Source organism: Temnothorax curvispinosus, unplaced genomic scaffold, assembly GCF_003070985.1.
Source record: "Temnothorax curvispinosus isolate PA1 unplaced genomic scaffold, ASM307098v1 QBEX01001516.1, whole genome shotgun sequence".
NCBI lineage: Eukaryota > Metazoa > Arthropoda > Insecta > Hymenoptera > Formicidae > Temnothorax > Temnothorax curvispinosus.
Window position 1 is genome coordinate 190,424 of NW_020211296.1, and position 20,859 is coordinate 211,282.

The window sequence follows — 20,859 nt, forward strand, 5'->3', positions numbered from 1 at the left end:
CCATTTTTTTCGAACAATAATATTCTCTTCAACTTCGATGAGATCGAAAATTTATTCTTACATTCGATGGGACTAAAAACTGCAAAAGTATCAAAGGTTTTGCAGTTATGTTAAACTTGACGTTTTTGCAGGAGTCAAGTGACGAGGACGTGAGGAGGACAATTCGAGAGAAACGAGCGGGTTGCCAAGAATCAAGATCATTTAATTCTCACGAGTACAGATTCGTAGCTGATTAACGATTCTTCGGTTGATAATGAATGAGCAAATTTGTCGCAATAACAAGCCTATTTATCTCAGCGTGTATTGGTCGCTTATTTAAATAGATAATTAGACACCCTTTGCGCCATTCTCTACGTGCACTCTCGCAATACGTGTGTGGAACGTGTGTATTTTTAACGTGTACAGAGAGTGGGAACGCGCGTTTTTTCCTCCCTCGCCTCATTCTCACGTGTCCTTAACGCGTGAAGGAACTTTTCATCCCGCCGAACGCCTGCCCGTTTCCAGTTCAGCAGCTAAAAACCTTCCCGAACTTTTAGATTCTGAACTGAATGATGTCGGGAGATCGATACGAAAAATATTAAGAGCCGCCATGAATACGATCTCAAAGTAGAATAACGTTGAAATAAATCCGACGCTTCGAAACCTTATATAATTAAACATTTCGATCGATAATTAAATACGTCTGGATCACATAAATGTCCGACGGGAAAGAATGCAATAAAATCTGAGCCTCTCCTCATCTTGCAGAAAAAAATTACACGATTGCGATTCCGATAAAGTAGCCTAATGTAAGTATTTTTATCTTTCACGTTCTTATTTTTGAGGATACACCGGATGATTTGGCAATAAATTTTCCAAAATAGAATACATAATAAAATACAATAGAAATTATTAAAATTAGTTTTATCTCGATCGCATCATTCAGCTCAGCAGCAGGTTCCAGGTGCGAAAGGTTTCATTGAGTAATCCCTGCTTAACAATCATCGAGATTCGTTCCACGCGCGACTTTCCTCTCTACTCGTTCGTGTCTCCTTTGTATCTCATTCTCTATTACTTTTATACATTTATTTATTCGCACATCTCGATTTTACAGGCTCGCGGCAAGCAATTTGCGGATAAAGCGTTGTATGTCGTTTCGTCGCGCGATTAACGGAGATCAAGAAAAGTTGCTTTAACAAATCATTAATCACTTACAGCAAGCTTAAGCCTAAACAAATGTGCGTCGAGGCGAATTCGTACTTTCGCATATTTCTAAATTGTTGCGCGAATTCGTATCTTACAAGCGAGACTACGTCGCGATATGATGCGGAAGTTTAATGTCAAAAATGCACAAATCTTAATTCAAAGGCCTTCGTACGATCGAATAAATATTTGTATAAAAAAAAAACGAAACGGCTTCGTCCACGAAAACTTTGGCGCGGTTATATGAAATATACAGTCGATTAAAATCCGCGAATAATACGAATTTCCCTCGACGAACGTATAACGTAAGTTAGCAGCAAGAACGACCGCTGAAAATCGGCGATACTTTTGTACAGGAGAGCTCGTTGCATTTAAAAGCACATGTCAAAAACTTACCGCCTCGCACGCCCCAGATTCACAAATCGACGATATCCTCCTTGCCTTCTTATTTTTCTCTCTTACTTTTGTGTTGGTTGATATGATTCATTGATATGGTCCGTCGTAAGTTACGCTACTTTGTCGTCGTTACTCTGTTATTTGTGCGAAGAGGATTTATAGGGGGAGTCCGCGCCTACAAACGGCGGCAAAATATGCGCAACGCACTTGTCGAACGACGCTTCGGGCCGGATTTTCTTTTTTTTTCTTTCCATTCGGAAGTACGTATTTAACTATCACGCTGATAATGGAGATCTTTTGCAATTTGTGCTTGGAATACGCTAAACGCTGGTGCTACGTCAGATCATAACAAATAAAGTGGAGCAAATTTTTTCTTTGATAAATTTGCCTAACATCATCTTTTACTTTGACATATAAGAGACATAAAGCAAATGTTTCGTATACTAAAAGCAAAAAATTGAAAGACCCTCTTCTGGTTTTGCTCTCTCGTTATTAAGAGCAATCGCTCCGCTTCTATTAATATGACCCAATTAAGTGATAAGGTAATTAATGTACGTGTAATATTAATAATTAACGTATATACAACAATCAGAAATTATTATTTACATCAGAACGATAATTTTCTCACGTCGACATTTATAATAATAATATAATTAACGACGATGATGTGAACGGGGGTGATAAAAAGTCGCTGCCATGAGACTCGCAGCTTTTCTTCGGCGTTTACCGTATTCGAGATACCGTACCGCAAAACTCCCCGATAACGCAGCATCAGATTCGATATCGTTGAGATCGCATTGCGTCAACGAAAGCGCTTTAATATCACTCGAGATCCTTATACTCTTATATTTCGGCTACTGCAATGCGTTGTGTGTTTCGTTTTGTCACCTGACGTGTGTACGTGTACGTGTGTGTATTGTGTATACGTACGTTTATACTTGCTTAACTTTTGCTCTCGTCGCACTTCGTCATTATCCTCGTCGTAGTAACAAAATTTCTAATTTCGATATACGTTACGTGGCATTTTATAATGTTTCGATCTTTGATCGCTTCTTGCGTGAGAGAACTTTTGACTTTCGACTCGATTATACAGTTTGATTTGCGAAAAGACGTACGCGAGACGTCGAAAATATAAAAGTTCCAATAGGTTGTCAAATGAATTATAAAAAAAATCACCGATTTCATTTTTATGTGCTCGCCCAAATTGATAATTTCGTATGGCGAAAATGCGAAGAGCCATCGTGAAGTGGGTATAAGCGGCACAATGCGCACGTACGTATATTCTCTCCCTCCGTAACACCAATTGGCCCCAGCAACTAAGAGGATACCGTGTGTCCGTATAAGTTTACGTATATACGTTCATTCCCGCTCCTCACAAACTTGTCCTTCCCCTCTGAATTTCTTTCTACCTTTCTCCTTGCTGTCTTCAAAGCCCAAAGCTCGACTTCGTAATCTCTATCTCGCTCTCGATAAGATTCTATTAAATCTGAATCTATTACGTGTACCTACAGACTATGTCCTTGACGATTTACGCTGGACCGCGGATGTTTCGGCAAGAGTTCATCGGTCGATTTGTCTTTAAAAGAAATTCAATCGGCAACTGTGTCTTCTGGCAACGTTCCATTCGGAAGTCAACTGCCCGAGCAGTTTATTTTATTCGACATTCGACTCCCTTCTCCTCTGTTCTTTTTTTCAATGAAAGTGCAAACGCACGATCTTTTCACGTACGTATTTCTTACTTTCGTCGATCTCGCGAATTTGCGTACGGTACTGCGACATCTTCGTTAAAGAGAAATCGACCTCACGTTAGTCGATAGTCCAAAAATCGAGACGGAAAACACTCTGCATACACATACCATTTACCTAATTAGTCGCAAAAATCTACATCGGCCCATTCTCTCTCCTTCCAATATTGAAGCCGCGAGAAAACTGCAAGAAAGTATTGGAATCGATAAGATAAACCGTCGCGTTCTCCTACCTCGAGATAGCGATTTGCCTACGTTTTTAATTTCCTTTAGCCAGCAAATAAAATATTTCCAAACAGCTAAACGCATGACAATGAGAAAATGACACTTTTTCGCACTTTCCCATATATAAAGACGACAGTACGTAGACCTTTATGACGAAGTCTGCGCGACATACATTTTGCATAATTAATGTCAATGTGTATCTCTTCGTGTGAGCGTGTACATGTGTGTTTGCGTGTGTGTGTGTCCTTATTTAATATATAATATATCCTATTCTACTAACTGGTACTCCCTATAATTACGGGATAATACTACGTGTGGTTCGTAATCGATCGACCAATTTGATAACAAGTGATTTAGAAAGTAGCGGCGAATGCTCTCTTCTCCTTTCTTGTTTTTTTTTTCATCGCCACGTGCTGCCTCGTCGGAATCAAGAGAGCAAACGCTCGCAAAAAACCACCTTTGACTAATAATCCTCTAATAATAATTGTAATAATTATAGGTACGTATGTATACACTTTGGTATCGGGATATATCTCTGAATATAGAAAACCTTATATACAATTTACACTTAGTTAGGAATTTCCTCGGATTATTTAACGATCATTTATTAAACACGTTACGCGCTACGTTTAAACACGGCATATTATGATTTAATAAACAAGGTCCTCGTAAAAAAAGGCGCCGAAGGTCGGCGCGAGGGACTGTCGTTCCTTTCTATCGTCGGGAAGGAGGGGTCAGCGCTCTGACGTTCCCTTTTCCCTCGTTGCTCGCGCAAAAATTAGAAAAAATTTCGGCGATGACGCTTCTCCGAGCACGGCGAACGCCAAACGCGTCGCGTGATAAACGATAACGTGACAGCCCGAGATGAGAGATTAGCGTATTCGCGGAGACCGTTAGAACGTGGGATATAAGACCGTTTACCGTGCTCGGCTTAACATCGTCACGCAAAAACGACGTTCTGTACGACGACAATGGCGATAATTACCTACGATGAAGCGAAGTGCGAAGCACGCCTAACAATCGTAGTTGTAGCAAGTAATACACGGCTACGTACAAGTGGTATACAACGTATACACACGAGGACCGACCTCGTTTCAGCGCGCGTCGCAGTAATATCAACGAGACGTGACAGACAATCCGGTATACGCGGTTCGTTAAGCTATCGGTCGACAGACGGGAATGGGATCTCCGTCCCTTAAAGCTGTTTCGTCGTTTTCTTCTTTTTCTTTTGCTCCGCCGGAAACACCGAGAGAGCCCGGACCGGCGCGGAGTCCGGAATGCCGAGCAGCCGCAGCCGGGGCGATAGGTTCGGGGGAATGAAAATCAGACGAGTCAAAACGAGCACGGCGGGAATTTTTCACTTCCGCGAGATCGAGGCAGCTCGGACTTAAGGGCTCGATCGAGAGAGCGATTCCCCGCGGAGGAATTCGTAATATCACGCGGCGAACAAATTCCCGTCCCTCTCGATTCGGCCTTCTCTTCTCTCTCTTTTTTTCCCTTCCCCGTGTGAGTGAGAGACACGGAGAGCGCCGCGGGGGTGAATCGTCGGATGATTTTACGTGTAATTCGTTGGATAAGAGTCCCGAGTACCTCCTCGACGGATATGTAGATTCGAGCAACGAAAACGGCGCAGCGTGGCCGCCACTATAGGATTGGCCAGCGACAGCTACTGGTATCGACATTCTGAACTTCTTTTCGACGTTGACAGTTTTTATATTATTCTCCGATGTCATCTTTCGAAAAAGTGACTTACAAACCTAGATTCTCTTTCTCGAGACAAGCCGTCCGAGCAATTCGAAACTTTCTTCCGTGATCACTATAAATCGTATTTTTATATGTCAAAAATATATATAACTGCATTAGTCTTAATTTTTCTAATTAATTTTCAGTCTGAACGACATTATTTAATATCTGTAATAATATTCGTCGTTGGTGACCTTCTCCGAATGGCCATTTCTAGCCTCGGCTCGCCTCGATGATCGCTATAATTGATGGCATTCACGTTGCCAGCAACTGACGCACCGGCCCGGCCAGGGACATATTGTCGACTTGTTCAAAGGACGATCTCCAATTTCGATTCAGATTGCCGATTAGCTCTAACCTCGTGTCGCCGCCGTACGCGTCCGTCGGCCTTGCCGCGATATCTCTCACAGCGTGTATTTACGTATTTATAGCGGGATTGCAATTAAATTATTCAGACACAATAAGTAAAGCAATGTAAGCGGAGCCGTCTGAGGATTCAATAGGATCTTATCTTTGTTCCTATTCAAAGTTAAATGAGAACGCGTCGAGTGAGCAGCCGTATAGAGAGGATGGGATGAGACGCGATATATAAGGAGTATGTTTTTTTTTTAAATCCGACTTTTCAATACTCGGCTTTAGAATATTGTAATATTGTAACTCGACGAGTTTTTCCGCGAGGGACATTATTGCGAGAACGCGATATGTATGTTAGCTCGATAGGACTCGATTTAGGTCCTTGATGAGCGTATGCACATCACTCGATACACTCTCGAGACACTAGCCATCTCGAGTGTCGACGGCTATAAATACGGCCCTTCACACGGAGCCCAGTAGTCGAGACGCGTTCAAGTGCAGGCGGCGAACCATCATCGTCATTATCAACATCATCGTTAGCGCGACGTGGTGTTACATCGATCGTATCGACGCCCGGCGGACGCGACGGGCGGCGTCGCGACGTTGGCCCGAGGAACATATATATCGCGGAGGAAGAAGAGGCCTCCGGTCTTCTCTGATATATCCGTAAAATGGGATGACAAGGGATGGCCGCGAGAGAACGCGCGTCACGAGAAACACTATACGGATACGTTCAACGATGTGCCGCAAAAGGGGGGTAGGCGGGAGGTGGACGAGAGGAATAGGTGAGAGAACGTGATATAATTATTCCACTAATTGTCTACGTTCTGCTATGTTCGTCCGAGGTTTCCCGTGAGAACGCCTAAAAACGCCTCAGGTTTAACTCTTTCCTACTAGAAAAAAAAAACCATTAAAAACGCTGCATCGATATGGAAAACGTGTGCCGTAATCACATGTACAGTTACAATCTCGTAATCTCTCGCGATTCGCCTGTCAACGAATCTGCGCCTACGCGTGTGTCTGTGTGAGTGTGTGCTGCGTTGCACGTTCAATGATATAAATTATAAATTAATACAACTTGCATGTTACTCTGCATACGTGTGTATGTTTGTTGCTGTGTGTACGCGGATTTGCTGTGTTATGTCCATTGCTGTCCATTTGTAACTCTAATTAGCTAGCGTAGTCATTACAAAATTCTTACAACTATTCAACAAAAACCAATCTCGTAACAACTTTTATCTACTTGTTTATTCGTCGTTCGCACACGCACTTTCATATATCTTTCTCTCTCTCTCTCCCTCTCTTTCTCTCATTTAATCTCGCACTCTCTCTCTCTCGCTCTCTCTGTTGTCATCCTCACGAAAAACTTTCACGCGCGCGCATTACACCAGTCCCTAGTCGTCGTGCGGTAGTCTCCGATTGCGGAGCATTGCGGAATTTTCATGGAAGGGCACCGGTCGCGGCTATTATCGATTCAGCACGTTAGCTAAATTGAGGTGGTCCGCGAAAAAAGGCCACGCCGAATGGCCCGACGATCCCTTTTTAAAGCCCTCAACCACATTCAGGTTCATATTTTTCAACATACTTTTACCTCGAGTCTAGATACGCGCTCGGCGATAATTCATTCTTTTTTTAAACGATCTTCGCGTACGGTACATTTTGCTGAATCTTTTAACGTTGTCACTTTCCGAAATTTATATATATCTTTTTAATGCCCGCCGAGCTCAATCATATTCTACAGGATTCGCGTATCTTCAACATTTTTCACATTCGATACAAATTTACTGAATTGATATACGTTTTATGTTATATACGAGATTCAGTAAATCGATCTACGGAAAAAGGGCTACTTTTACGGCTGCCCTCCACCTCGTAGACCGTCTCGATTGCGAGTGACAAAACCGCGCCTCGTATTCGTCGATCTTCCATGACAATTCGTTATTTATCCGTATGCAAAAGGAACGATTTTGAGACGTGTGAATGTTTCAGCGGAAACTGAAAAAGAGAGTGACAATCCCGCTAGAACGATTATCCTGATAATCGCTCAACTAAGCACGAGATTAATTTTGTAATCGTTTTACACGACGATAATCGTCGGGGGTCTTTTCGGCCCTGCGAAAAAAGAGATTTTATAGAAATTACTAATTATCCGTCGCTATTATTAAACGGAGAGCTTGAAGTTAATTATGACAAGAAGCGATTTCATCAATCGCGATAACTCGGATTTGTCTCGCTGTTATCTCGAGGAATTAATTATAATTAATTACGACTTTTATATATCGTTAGCATTATATTATCGTTTATTCATATCATTACTATTAAAATAAGAACGTATGATGATATTTATGGGAAAAACTTTTTGAAAATGTGGTCACAAGTGACCAGATCTTTATAACGCAGAATAAACTTTATAAAAATTAATTCTCGTGTCTTTAAATAAAAATATCAGATATTTCGATATCTTACATCTCGTGATATGTTGCGTGCAGATAATGATTAGTTTGTAACGTTGCTCGTTACAATATTATTATCGCCAGACTTTCCGTATCCGCAGCTGAGAGAAACGCGCGACTGTTTTCAGTGATAAAACTGATATCGTTGCTTTTGCCGACCCTCGTCGCAGATCGAGATTACCGCGGACGATTCTATGACGGAGTCAAGAAAAACAAGAGCGGGAACTCGAGTAATTTGTCATCATCGAGCACAGAGAAATTATACGCGATCGAGCGGTCTATTGCGTAAAGTATTGTAACTTAAATTAAAAAGGCTTCGCCATCGACGAGCAACAGATACAACGAATTCGAGTACAACTCCTACGTGTTCGTCGACTTAAAACGCCTCCTGGTCTTCCTCAGGTCGCACCGATTAATCCGTCAAGGCCCAGACTCGTTCTCGAAATTGAAAATTCTAAAACTTTCTCTTAGGATCCTTAAAAAATTATCTTTAAAAATTCGAAGTCTCGCGGATATTCTCTAGGCCCGCGTTCGTACGAACGAAACAAAGTACGACACGCTATAAACCTTTTGACGGATCTCGACGGAGTCGGAAGCCGCGAGGGATTCAAGTCGCGAACAAGTCGTCCGTCGTTGGCGAAAAACCGGCTTGGGATATCATTCGACGGGTATATGGCGGCGAGGCCCCATCTCGAGAGACGACGGATCCGGGGATGCTGCGCCCCGGAGGCGGCGAGGGGCCTCACCGGCGATCGCACGTGTCGTCGTTGTCGTCGTCGGAGCGTGGCGAATTTTTACATAATGGCACACTTCTCCTTAAGTCTTATCGCGTTGTTGCTCTGCACCGGCTGTAACGAGACCGAGCGGTTCTTCTCGAGAGTGAGCAGGTCCCGGAACAGGGCGTCCACGTTGTGATTCGTCTTGGCCGAGGTCTCCAGGAAGCCGCAGCCCCAGTTAGCCGCCTCGGCTGCGCCCTCGCTCATCGACACCTCACGCACCGACGGGCTCTCGTCGCACTTGTTCCCGACCTGAGTTATGAATCAACGATGGAACCGCATGACAATGAGTCGCGCTGCAGAAAACGACGCACGAAAAAGAAGCTCGGAACGAAACAGGGGGGGTCTCATGCAGGAATGGAAATCCACTCGTTCGTGGAAACCAAGTTAAACCGAAAGTCAATCTCCGAGAGAGTCAAATTTCAAGAAGAAAGAAACCGAACACGTCGATTTACAGCGTTAAGAGCTTCCTCAAATTCCGCTCCATCTTATCCGAAGGTGGTATGAGGAAAATGGTAACTTTTTAATTACTTCCTTTTTTATCCTCGAATCGACGAAATGACTGGTATGCCACCAATAAACGATTTTTTTTTTTTTAATTTACTAGAAATATCGATGCTGAGCGAGAGAACAGCAAAATTCAATCCAGATATATCGCGATAATCGTGACGTCATGAGAATTCATATCATCTTTCGCTTATGTATTGATGACGAACATCTCTTATCGAATTGACGACATGCGCGCGAAATATCGTCCGTAGGGATATTTAGGGATATTTTTTACGGTTATTATTCACGGTGCGAAAACTCGATAAGATAAGCCAGACGACGTATTTATAAACGGAGCGCGGAAGCGTTCGTTCGTTTACTGGCCGCGGCTTCGCGGCGTATCGCGGGAGGGAAAAAACGGAAGCTGAAAGCTGAAACAAATGGGAGGGGTTGCGGCGAGTCCTTACCAACATAATGGGTATCTGCGAGATATCTTGGCCCTTGAGCTCCCTTATCACGGCCCAGATCGGTCGTAGCTCCTCGAGGCTTTGCCGTGAGCACACCGAGTACACCAAGATGAAGGCGTGACCTTTGCTTATAGAGAGCCGCTGCATAGCGGGAAACTGATGGGACCCCGTTGTGTCCGTAATTTGAAGTGTGCATATGTTTTTGTCGCAACTTATCACCTGAAATATTGTTAATGCGATCCGTTGACTTGGTCGCGCGACTTTGGGCCTCGATCCGACTCGATTTGACTCGACTCGACTCGTGACTTCCGCGACTCCGTGATTTCCGATTCGACTTGACTCGGACTCCTCGCACCGAGTCAAATCGAACCGAACCGCAGGTTGCGGAGTAAGTACCGGATTGAGTCGAGTTAAATCGGAGATCGGCCCGCGCGATACCGTCAGTGACACTTCTCGTCGCGCACACAGCGAGAGTCCCACCAGCATCGTCATTGTGTCTTTGTCATACAAATATACATACACATTGCACATACACACGTGCGTGCCGTGCACGCTCACGTGCCTCTGTTAAAATTTGTGGATATATACGTATGCGTACGCTATATCTATTATACGTCATATCAATCCATTGTCACACGCGAAATCGTTACACAAAACCGTTGCGCAACGCGCGGCGGGTGGCTGATATAATCGAGTCATTATATGTCGTTGCTTTGACCTGCACTTGTACGAGTACCCGATTCAAGATCGACGAGTTTAGGGCCAGCGCACGAACATTGCCGTAGCGTCTTACGCCCTACGTGAGATTTTTGCGTTACGCGACACGCAAACCAATCTTACGGCAACACAAAAAAAGAAGAACGTAACGTAATTAGTCTTATGTTACGTACGTTACATTACGCTTTTCTTCGTGCGTTGCCGTAAGATTGGCTTGCGTGTCGCGTAACGCAATATTCTCACGTGATGCGTAAGACACTACGGCAATGTTCGTGCGCTGGCCCTAACATCGATATGCAATTTACGCGTGTATCGGTGTCGTGAAAACCGTGCTACAGATCGCGCGGAGAAGATCTCGATTTTCCGTAGAAATTAAATGAAAATGACGTTACCGCGTGCAGGACTTGACGATTTGAACGACCTGTCATTCTCTCTGACCACGTGTTGTGACGCAATAATGTGTCGTAGCGCGTAATTAACACGCGATGCTTCTTTTTCGCGGTACGGCAAAACGTAAAGCAGTCGCGATCCGCAATGTGTGTCTCTGGGATGTACTTTCCCGATTAGCGTGTATTATTACCGCTAATTCTACTTCGCTATACCGGCGCGCTTTGCGCGGATATTCTCAATATGCCGCGGCCGCGCGAGTCGTTTGCAAATTTAATGTTTTTGCTCGCGCACACGTCGCGTTTTCGTATTATCGGCCGGATGTGCTTGCACAGGAGTGGGAATATTAAATTCGCGAATGGCAGAGTTATCGCAATCCCGGTGCGGCGCGCGGGAGGATACTGTGGGACATATCCGATTAATCGCGAAATCTCGGCTCCCGCGGAAATTACCGTCTACGTGTTGCGTCCGACTGCGACGTGCCGCGCCGCGTGCATTAAAGTTCGCTTTGCGCGATTCATAATTTATAGCGACGTAGGAGTGAAATCTGCCAAATTTCGTGCGATACTTGCACGTGCGCGAGCGAAGGCGTTTCTAACTAATTTTTCCGCGAATCGAAATCGATAAGTATAGACAAGGACCGCGTCAAACGCGTCGCGATGCTACGGTTTCACGAAACTTCAACTAGACTCAATTATAAATACGCGATAACTTTGCGAGCGAAATTGTATTATTTATATTTTAATACAGTCCAATATAAGTAATTCGTAAAGGTTCAAAGAAGAAAAAACGTGCACGTATTTTGGTCGAATCGATTATCTGATTCTTTGTCTCATCTCTCTTCATCAAAGAGAGAGAGAAAGAGCGAGAGAGAGAATCGGCTAAATTTCAGTTAACTTTTCTTCATTGAGAGAAGTGATCGTTATCTCTGATCAATTAATAAAATCAATTACACGCGTTACGGATCGAGATAAATGCGCGGCCGCGGTCTTCGCGGCTACACAGAAAAAAAGAAATGTCAAATCAAAACTTATATACGTGCTCAATTATATGCATATATACTCAAATTAATGCGTTAATTGTTTCTCATACACGCAACAATCTATAATCTTCTTACAAGAATTTGACAATCTTTTTCTTCATTGGATTATATAAAATGACTTCATTCAAGCAAGTTTTCATTGTTCAACGCAACATGCAACCTTATTTCAAAATTTCCACTTTGAAACTAAAGAATTTTTAAAAATATTCCCTTTTTTCTGTGCACGAGCATGCATTCCCATTCAAGGGAAAAAAATTGGGTCAAGAAAATCGCGCGTTTGAAAGGGGTTGGTATACCACACACATGCTTACCTGTCTGTAGGTGTCCTCGATGGTCGGGATGTAGGACTCGCGGAAGGACCCCTTCACGAAGCGCAGCACGAGGGAACTCTTGCCGACGCCGCCCGCCCCGAACACGACCACGCGATAGTCGTTGCTCTGCTCCGGCATCCTGACATCTGCCGTCCCGGCGACGTAAACCCCCGGCGCTCGGGGTCCGCGTAAAGAGAGACGACGCGGGGGTTGAGACCAGACGAGAGAGGGAGAATGAGTGAGAGAGAGAGAGAGAGCGTGCGTGTGCGTGCCGTGGGGGATGTACGAGACGATCACCTTCCTCGAACTCTCTCCCGATCACACCGCCCGACCTGCCGCACACGATAATACAAGTTATATACCGGATGTCTCGAAACTACCCGATGTCCCTCTGACCGGCCGATCCGAAGACGATTCTTCTCCTCGGTTGAAAATATCGAGCGGCAGTCTCGCGTCCTTCCGGTCTTTATCGCGCGTTTTCGTGATTGATTTTCGAATTAAGCTCATAGAAGTAAAATCCAGCGACCACGTTCTGAACCTCAGTTCGGAAATCGTGAATACTTTGACAGTTTTCTCGAGGGAGACGCGACTCTCCAGGTCGGCCAAGACAGTCCACGCGGCGAAAGGGGACATCCGGTGGTAACGGGACACCCCATGTATAAGCGCGCATGCCACACTCTCCGTGCCGCGCTTCGCCCACGCGGCTAATAATCTGAACCCACGAAAGGTTACATCCGTCCGCGCATATCTCGTGACGTGTACTCCTCCGATGACGACACCCACGAAACCGCATACGACCGTATGCGGCCCCCCCGTTCCCGCCGTTCCCGCCCGACCCCGTCGCGCAGCCTCATGCGGGTCTGTCTTGTTTGTCCGCGCCCCTCCTCCCCCCGCACCTCTCCGCAATCACCCGAACAATCGGATTTATATATTTCACGCTTGCGTGTATCCCGAGCATACAAACACGTATCTGTTTTATTCTAAAAATAACCACGGAGAAAAATGATGATGTTAAAGAATAGCAAAGCGCGCGAGTTGTAATCGAAATCGAGAATTCTGGAGAACGTAGGACTGCCATTTTGAAACTCTCGGCTGTGAATGATCGATTCGCTTCAAATCTTACTGTTTACATCGTTATGTATGTCGAGAGAGAGAGAGGGAGATAGAGAGAGACAAATGTCGTCTTCCGCAACCGGCGCGGCGCGACCGGCCGTCCGCGAAAAGTCTGCTTTTTCCACTTGCCTCATCTACGTCACGCCGCAAGTCCTCTTTTCCTTCCCTCTCTCCGCTCGACACGGTCCAAATACGCTTGCTTCGTTTTAAAGCGTACTTTTTCTAAAGCTAATTATTAAGAAAAATAGATCTGGAGGTGCGGGACGAAAGCAGGTCCATCGTTTAGTCGCACGTTTCTTGCGCTTTCTGCATTTAAGATTAAACGACGAGAGGAAGAAAAGATACGAAGCGCGGAAGATGCAATTGACCTCAGGATTTGCAGGATTCTGCAAATTGTATCGTTTTAAAGAAAAGAAAACGCTACTTCGAATATAAGAACTTTTGCGAGACAATCAAAATTGTCCTGGTTTTTGCGTACTTTCGACAAACGTTCAATTTCGACGCTCCGCACGGAAACTAAATACACTTTGCCAATCGTCGTATTTGTATTTGCAGGAACTAAAGGATTCGCAGTCGCGCGACATCGGAAAACGACGTTACCGAAATTATACTGGAGCACACGCCGGGTCTTCGAAGATATTTTTACTTGAAAAACTCGCGATCGTTATCCTCGACGTGTTCGTCTTTAATAAACGATCGCGCGAAGGTGGAAGGGTGCCTTAGTCACCCGTGGGAAAATATCGTTGCCGTGCCATCCCCTCCCACCGGTCCTCCGTGTCACAATTACCCCGATCGACCTCGCCGGAGGTTCTATCGTTCTATCCCTGGAGTTTTCGTCACCGTTCGCAATCACGCAAGCTCGCGACGTCGCTCGCTAATACGCGACGCGATTCACGCGATAATCGCATTTCGACCGGAGAGCCGACCGGTCGGGAATACTTTGACCGCCGCGGCCGTCGGGCGCCCTCGATTGACCGTACCTCCGCACGAGGATCGTTCCTCGACCCTGATCGACGTTTCGCCGCGCGTCGACGCCGCGTTGGGATTGACAGCGAACGGTGTCGGGGCACTGACAATTAAACTGACAACTGGAGAACTCGCGCGTGTACCCGCGGGGGGACGCACTTATTTCATGCACTATTCTTTCAAAATCGGAGCAGGCACGAGCGTTGGAAGTTGCGGGAAAGGGTGAAGCGAAACGCGGTCACGGACCCGGGGAGACAGACCCAGCGAGGCGGCGACACTTAACCCCCGTGGTCGCGCTCGACGCTCGACGGGGGCATTCGCGGACAACGTCGCGTCGCTCAGGAGCGAGGACGAAATATATAAGGGATCTCGTTGGAGGGCGAAGGGCGGACGGACTTATATCAAGATGGGGAAACCTGCCGTTGTGGTCGAACGGAAGATCCTCGTCGGAGCTTCCCTCTTCGGTTCCGCAGGCGGGCCACGCTCGGCCGCGCTCGCCACTCGCCAGGCGATCCGACGACTTCCTCGCGGCGGAGAGCGTGTGTCGTGTCACTCGCGCTGCGTACGCGTGCGTGCGTGCGTGCGTTCACTACCGTGGCGGCCAAAAACGTGCGAATGACACGGACGGAGAACGGCCGCTTTTCCTCGTCTCTCGTCACCGCGTTATTTTACGTTACGTTACGCCCGTTACGGAATCGCGACGAACCGACGCGGCGAACTAGGCGCTGCGCGGCGCGGCCTCCCGAACGTCAACCCCCCTGAAGTCCGTCCCGCTCGTCGCGCGGCGGCCGCGGCCCGCGGCTACCTTCGCGCGGAAACGGCGGGCGCGCGCGAGTGCGATAATGCGATATCCGTTCCGGGCTTGGTCGCGTCGCTTTTTTCTTTTTACGCCCCGATCGACGACTGACTCGCGAGCCGTGACTCTCTCGCGATTGACATAACGGTTGATAACGGTATAATCTTGCCTGTTTCTTTATTTTTCTTCCTTTCCCAAATCGCGCGAACTTGGACGATTTCACGGATGAAAACGAAGCGCGCGCCCTCCGCGCTGCGTGGTGTGGGTGTGCGCGCGACGTGTACGCACCGTCGCGTCACCGAAAGCGCCACGGGAAAATCAATAGCGCTTCCACGTGTGTGTGTGGGTGAGTGGGTGTATGCGGCGTCAGTGGCGTGACCGCGCGAGGGTGCACCCTGGGGGCGAATTACGGATCACGGGGGACGTCGTAATTTCAGCGAAATCGATTTGCAGCGAGATCTGCCGTCTCCGCGCGGAGATTTCAGCCCCGAAAATTGAATCCGGCGAAATTACGGTCGCTCGATTAAATAACGTAAAATTATTTGTACGTTTTGCGACGCCCTGGAAGACTCGTTCCGAGACGAGTATATTGTACGAAAGCACATTTCTTCTTTGTGTTTCAGGAATTTATTAAGTTCATTTTCGCTTGTTAAATACAATTTATATAAAAGTAATAATATAAGAATCCAGTAATTCCTGAGGGTATTTTATGTACAGGTACTTACAGATGCGCATTTGCATGTTTTTTTTACACTCTCACTTCGGTTCAGGCTCTTTCAGCAGTGGGTTCTTTATCGCAAGATCGGTTCCTTCGCAACCGATGGTATCGTAGGTCCATTTGCGATTATTTCTGACAAAGTCACAATAATTCGAATGGATTATCTCGCGACAGAACGGACTATAGGCGTTTTGCCAGATATGGAAAGTATAGAGTTTTACCTGCAGTCGTGGGCGCATTTCGGGGAAGAACATTTAGGGCACGGAAAGTGGCATCCAGGACAATCCAAGCTCAAGCAGTCACAAAGATCGTCCGACGTCCGTATGAAAATGCCCACGTCGTTGTACAGGTGCTTCCTGTAGCTCTGATACAATCGACGATATAGCTTACGCTTCTCTCGTTCGCTGTGCTCTGGATCGAAGTTCCTCAAGAATTTCTTGCTCAAGTTATCCACGGCCCTTTGCCTCGAGCCCCGAGTACTCTTCTGCAAACACAAAGTCGGAACGATTATAAAACCGTCCCTCTTTTGCTCGGCAATCAATTTTGTTTTTCAGGCAAATGATTGAAGGAAGCTCTTACTCTTTCGCCGCGAGCAGGTGCCTGATTGCTCGACGCACTTTCGCCGGAACTCTCCATCCCGCATAAGTTTCTAAAAGGAAGGTGATAACATTTCACAACAAGCCCCGTCGCACTTGTCCTCTGCGATGCCTACTCGATATCATTGATACAAATAATTGGTCTTCTGGAGGTTTTCTAAAAATAAAAAACAATCTTTAACTCGAAGTAATTAACACATGGATTTAAATGCTTTAATTCATTAAATAATTTTGTTACCGGATTTTATGAGTTTGCGTATAATTTCAAATGAACTTTTAAATTCTTTTGATGTCAACCGAGATGATAGGTTAGGACGTCAGGCTCGGTTGCGCTCCGGATCGTTTCTACCTGAGGAGGTTAGGGTTAGGCACTGGCGAGTCGAGGCTCGAACTGCTCGAAGCTCGAAGCGCGTCGTATCTCGTATCTAGATAATCGTGCGTCGTGACTCAGAACTGCGTTTGACAATCCTTTTGACAGTTTTACGAGGTGCGAGCGATAAAAGCGTGACTTTAGAAGGTAAATGGCGATTTATACATTGTTAAATCGACGGATAGAGAAATGAGCTTTGAATTAACCTACAGCCTGTGTTGTAGTAACGAAGCCGTTCGATCCGGAAGAGTGCCTGACTTCAGACGCGTTCACGCGAGCGAGGCCTTCGACAACGTTCGTCTAGCACGTCGCAGCGGAATCCGAGCAACGATAGGAAAATCGTCGAGATGGCCAGCAGGCAGTCATACAGCATCGTGGAGTACTACGCGGAACACGAGGGCTACCGATGCGGCTACTGCAAGAACCCCAACACGAACTTCAGTCATGGTGAGCGCGAAAATTTTGCCGTTCGTCGAGGCACTCTGCCTCGCAGAGCCTCGGGATGTCTTCACATCGCTCTGATATAGTTGAAAACTGTAAAGAGCAAGCCGAAACGCAGGCATAAGTTTGAGTTTTATATCGCCAAGTCGTTTGTTCGTTGCGCAGGTATGTGGGCGCACTCGTTGACGGTGCAAGATTATCAAAATTTGATAGACAGGGGATGGAGGCGAAGCGGCTGCTACTGTTATAAACCCACGATGAATCAGACCTGCTGTCCACAGTATACCATTAAGTGAGTAACATTCTTGATTCCTGGTTTGAGAGCGGGACTAAGTCTTGCTTAACTTTGAGCGATACAGATTGAAGCAGTGCATTAAACAACATGTATGATCAATGATTTTTAGATGTGAGGTACTAGATTTTAGAATATCAAAGTCTCAGAAAAAGATTTTGAAGCGTATGACCAAGTTTCTGAGAAACGAATTGATGGACGACAGTGCTGGAGGTATGGATGAGGATCAACAAGATAATATAGGTAAAATTTATAGAATTCTGAAGGATCTGTTTGTAATAGTGATAACATTCACGGATTGCTTATTAGTTTTATAATATTTATAGATATAAGCAACGAAGAAGCACTGAATTATCCTAAGCACTTGATGAAAGCACAAAAAGATAAGTCTCAGATTAATGTTTCATCTGTCGATGATGAAGTTAATGGAAGATTGTCTATCAATTCGGTAAAAACAGAAACTCAGAAAAATTCTACTTCTGTATCGAGTTGCGGTCAAGCACAGCTAACAAATTCCAACAGCAAAGGTACCCTGCATGTTAGAAATGAAATCGCCAATGCGGTACCTTGCAAAAAGGCGAAATTCTTACGCATAGAACGTAAGAAAAATAAGTTGGTGGCTCAAGGTAAATCGCAGAGCGAGATCGAGAGCATCATGAAGGAAAAGAAACGACAGAATAGTGCTAAGAGCATAGAGGAATTATTTGAAGAAGTGCACACCGGATTGAAGAAGTTGGAGGTAATACGACATCAACGATTAAACTCTGAAACCATTATTTAATTTATCAGATCTTAATTCTTATTACTTATTACTTACAAAAATAGCATTCTTTCTTATTTATTATACGCGTCCTTGTCGGTATGGTCCTCTTTTCTCCAATTTTTGTCATATTAAAGACAGATGACAATCAAAAATCCAATAATAGCAGTAAATACTTGCTAATAGTGCTACTTTAATGCTGGCTCTATCTCAAAGATTTAATTTATATACATATTAAGCTACATTGCACCACGAAATCATTGATCCATATCATTTTTCCATCATTCACCTTTCCGATCTTGCGATTTGATTATAAACTAATCGTAACGAGTCTACATATATTTTATTGCGATAGTTATTCGCTTTCTTGTTCGGATAGAGATTTGTGTTTTTTAAGTTATTTACTTTTGTAAGTTGAGACTGGTTCGAACTGCGCCGATAAGCTCCGAATATCTAAAGACTTCGAAAGAGTCTTACGAGCTTTATAAAAAGTATCAGAACACGATACACGGAGTACCGGCTGAGAAGCTCACAGAGCAACAGTACACGAGATTTCTTGTGAAGTCGCCTCTGCAGGTAATTTCTAGATTTAAATTATAGACAAGCCTGTTATACGGTAACTGTGCAAAAAGTTGTAATAGATAGAAGCTTTGCGCTTTCGATTCAATTTTTTATTTCCAACCGTTATTGGAATTGATTAATTCTACTCCAAGTCATACAATCATGTCAGGATACATTAATGGCAAGTTACACTGGCGATTTCGCGATGACAAAATTAATACTATATGGAGACAGCTGTATCATGATTGGAGCAAAGTGGACCTCGCCTCTTAATCAAACAGGGAACTCATGATTGCGTTCGATGACAATAGTAATTTCCACATTAGATGTTACTTTATTTGTTGGATATTGCAAATTTTCTTATAAATTTGTCAGATGAAATTGGTGAGAGTAATGTCGGACGAGTTCGTGAACACGCTCGATACAAGCGCGAGTCTTTATAAAAAATATCAAATGGCGATTCACGGCGATACACCGGATCAATGTGATAAAAAATCATTCTTCAGCTTCCTTGTAAGGAGTCCCTTGCAGGTACACTTTGTATCTAATCTCTGTGTTTATGAATAATAGAAAATAATTTTGAGAATCTTTCTTTTTATGCATTAAGCGTGAACAGAAATACTCATTTATGCATAGTATTGTTACGCAAATATTATTTTGTGCTTTGCGAAAGCGCAGAGTCTATAATGTCTTTAAACTGGGTCACTTTGACCATTAGTCTGTGATAGTCGTTATAAAGATAAAGCGAAACCTAGAACCTAAAATAATGTAATATTTTAAAGCAATGGATACCCGATAGTGGACCACCTCACGGATACGGCTCTTTTCACGAGCAATATTGGTTGGATAACGAATTGATAGCGGTGGGAGTGATAGATATTCTGCCGTCGTGCATTTCGAGCGTGTACTTTTTTTACGATCCGGCATATAGTCAACTCTCTCTCGGAACTTTTAGGTTTGTAGTCCTTAAAGTTTACTTTTTTACAGATATTTAGTCACGATACATGTGATTAAATTCGCAGATTAGCTACATCTCTGAATAAATGTGTTGTTTCTAGTTCTCTTCGAGAGATTTATCTAACGAGACAGCTCAACAAAGTCGCAAATAATCTGAAATACTATTACATGGGTTTTTACATTCACACATGTCCGAAGATGCGATACAAAGCGAGAATGCGGCCGTCGAAGCTTCTATGCCCGGAGACATATGTATGGTGCGACATCGATCCCTGCCTAGCTAAATTGAACAACGAAAAGTACAGTCGTCTGAACGACGAAATCAACGCCATCGACGAAAATGGTGTAGTCGACGTTGAAGAGGTATTCCGATAATTTTACAAACAATTATTACGCCTATATCGCAAAAGTGCGATCACGCGTGTGTTGTTTTCACCATTCTAAAATTTAAACTGTAAAATTTGTTAAGTTTTATTGTAGTGTTGAAAACTTTTCGTCATTCTACTGAAACATTTTCTCTTTAGGTATTGGTACTATATAAGAATATTGCGATGCCATATAAAAAATACAGAACGCAGCGAAAAACGTACCAGACGCGTGAGGAAAAACGCGAGGTGGAGGAATATGCCAGACTTGTTGGAATGCCATGTGCGCGAGGAATGCTGCTCTTTCGCTATTCTAGAGAGTGATTATTTTATGTGTAAAACTGAGTAAAGACATTACGTCTTAAGGACCATCGTGGAAGGACACTTTGGTGGCTACTTCAGAAATTACTGGCTGATGTTTGTGTACAAAAAAATGATTGAATTCAATATTCTTAGAAGATTATTAATTATGTGTTGTTGAATAACAATCTGTGATGCAAGCGATTGAATACTATGATTAGATAATGTAAGATATGTAATAGATTATGTGTATTACGCCTCGCCGTCCTTTGTTGAGGAACGTTTTAAAAAAAAAACTAATTTAGTTTCTTAATAATCATTATTTTGAATATTAATA

At 44.4% G+C, this 20,859-nt stretch overlaps 3 protein-coding genes across 7 annotated transcripts; 1 reads left to right on the plus strand and 2 right to left on the minus strand.

Annotated features, from left to right (window-relative positions):
- Nucleotides 1-181: 181 nt before the first annotated feature.
- On the minus strand, nucleotides 182-14,778 carry LOC112465731 (GTP-binding protein Di-Ras2). Of its 2 annotated transcripts, XM_025033452.1 has the most exons (4): nucleotides 14,001-14,778; nucleotides 12,288-12,619; nucleotides 9,831-10,049; nucleotides 182-9,126 (listed from the first exon to the last, which is right to left on the minus strand). In XM_025033452.1, exons 2-4 carry the CDS (start codon nucleotides 12,423-12,425, stop codon nucleotides 8,893-8,895), a joined length of 591 nt encoding a protein of 196 aa, XP_024889220.1. In that variant the 5' UTR covers nucleotides 12,426-12,619; nucleotides 14,001-14,778; the 3' UTR covers nucleotides 182-8,892. The 2 variants fall into 2 exon arrangements, with proteins under 2 accessions (XP_024889220.1, XP_024889210.1); XM_025033442.1 differs by lacking the exon at nucleotides 14,001-14,778 and having other exon boundaries at nucleotides 12,288-13,098.
- Nucleotides 14,779-15,195: 417 nt separating this feature from the next.
- LOC112465745 (ARL14 effector protein) lies at nucleotides 15,196-16,824 on the minus strand. Its single transcript, XM_025033470.1, has 4 exons — nucleotides 16,715-16,824; nucleotides 16,460-16,633; nucleotides 16,102-16,364; nucleotides 15,196-16,012 (listed from the first exon to the last, which is right to left on the minus strand). The coding sequence occupies exons 2-4, from the start codon at nucleotides 16,514-16,516 to the stop codon at nucleotides 15,919-15,921; spliced, it is 414 nt and encodes a 137-aa protein (XP_024889238.1). The 5' UTR covers nucleotides 16,517-16,633; nucleotides 16,715-16,824; the 3' UTR covers nucleotides 15,196-15,918.
- A 52-nt stretch (nucleotides 16,825-16,876) lies between these two features.
- On the plus strand, nucleotides 16,877-20,818 carry LOC112465679 (arginyl-tRNA--protein transferase 1). Of its 4 annotated transcripts, XM_025033378.1 has the most exons (10): nucleotides 16,877-16,993; nucleotides 17,071-17,293; nucleotides 17,453-17,579; nucleotides 17,692-17,822; nucleotides 17,906-18,318; nucleotides 18,754-18,915; nucleotides 19,276-19,431; nucleotides 19,683-19,855; nucleotides 19,959-20,220; nucleotides 20,382-20,818. In XM_025033378.1, the coding sequence occupies exons 2-10, from the start codon at nucleotides 17,194-17,196 to the stop codon at nucleotides 20,544-20,546; spliced, it is 1,689 nt and encodes a 562-aa protein (XP_024889146.1). In that variant the 5' UTR covers nucleotides 16,877-16,993; nucleotides 17,071-17,193; the 3' UTR covers nucleotides 20,547-20,818. The 4 variants fall into 4 exon arrangements, with proteins under 4 accessions (XP_024889146.1, XP_024889130.1, XP_024889122.1 ...); XM_025033362.1 differs by lacking the exon at nucleotides 19,276-19,431 and having other exon boundaries at nucleotides 16,878-16,993; nucleotides 17,059-17,293; XM_025033354.1 differs by lacking the exon at nucleotides 19,276-19,431 and having other exon boundaries at nucleotides 16,878-16,993.
- The last annotated feature ends 41 nt before the right edge of the window (nucleotides 20,819-20,859 follow it).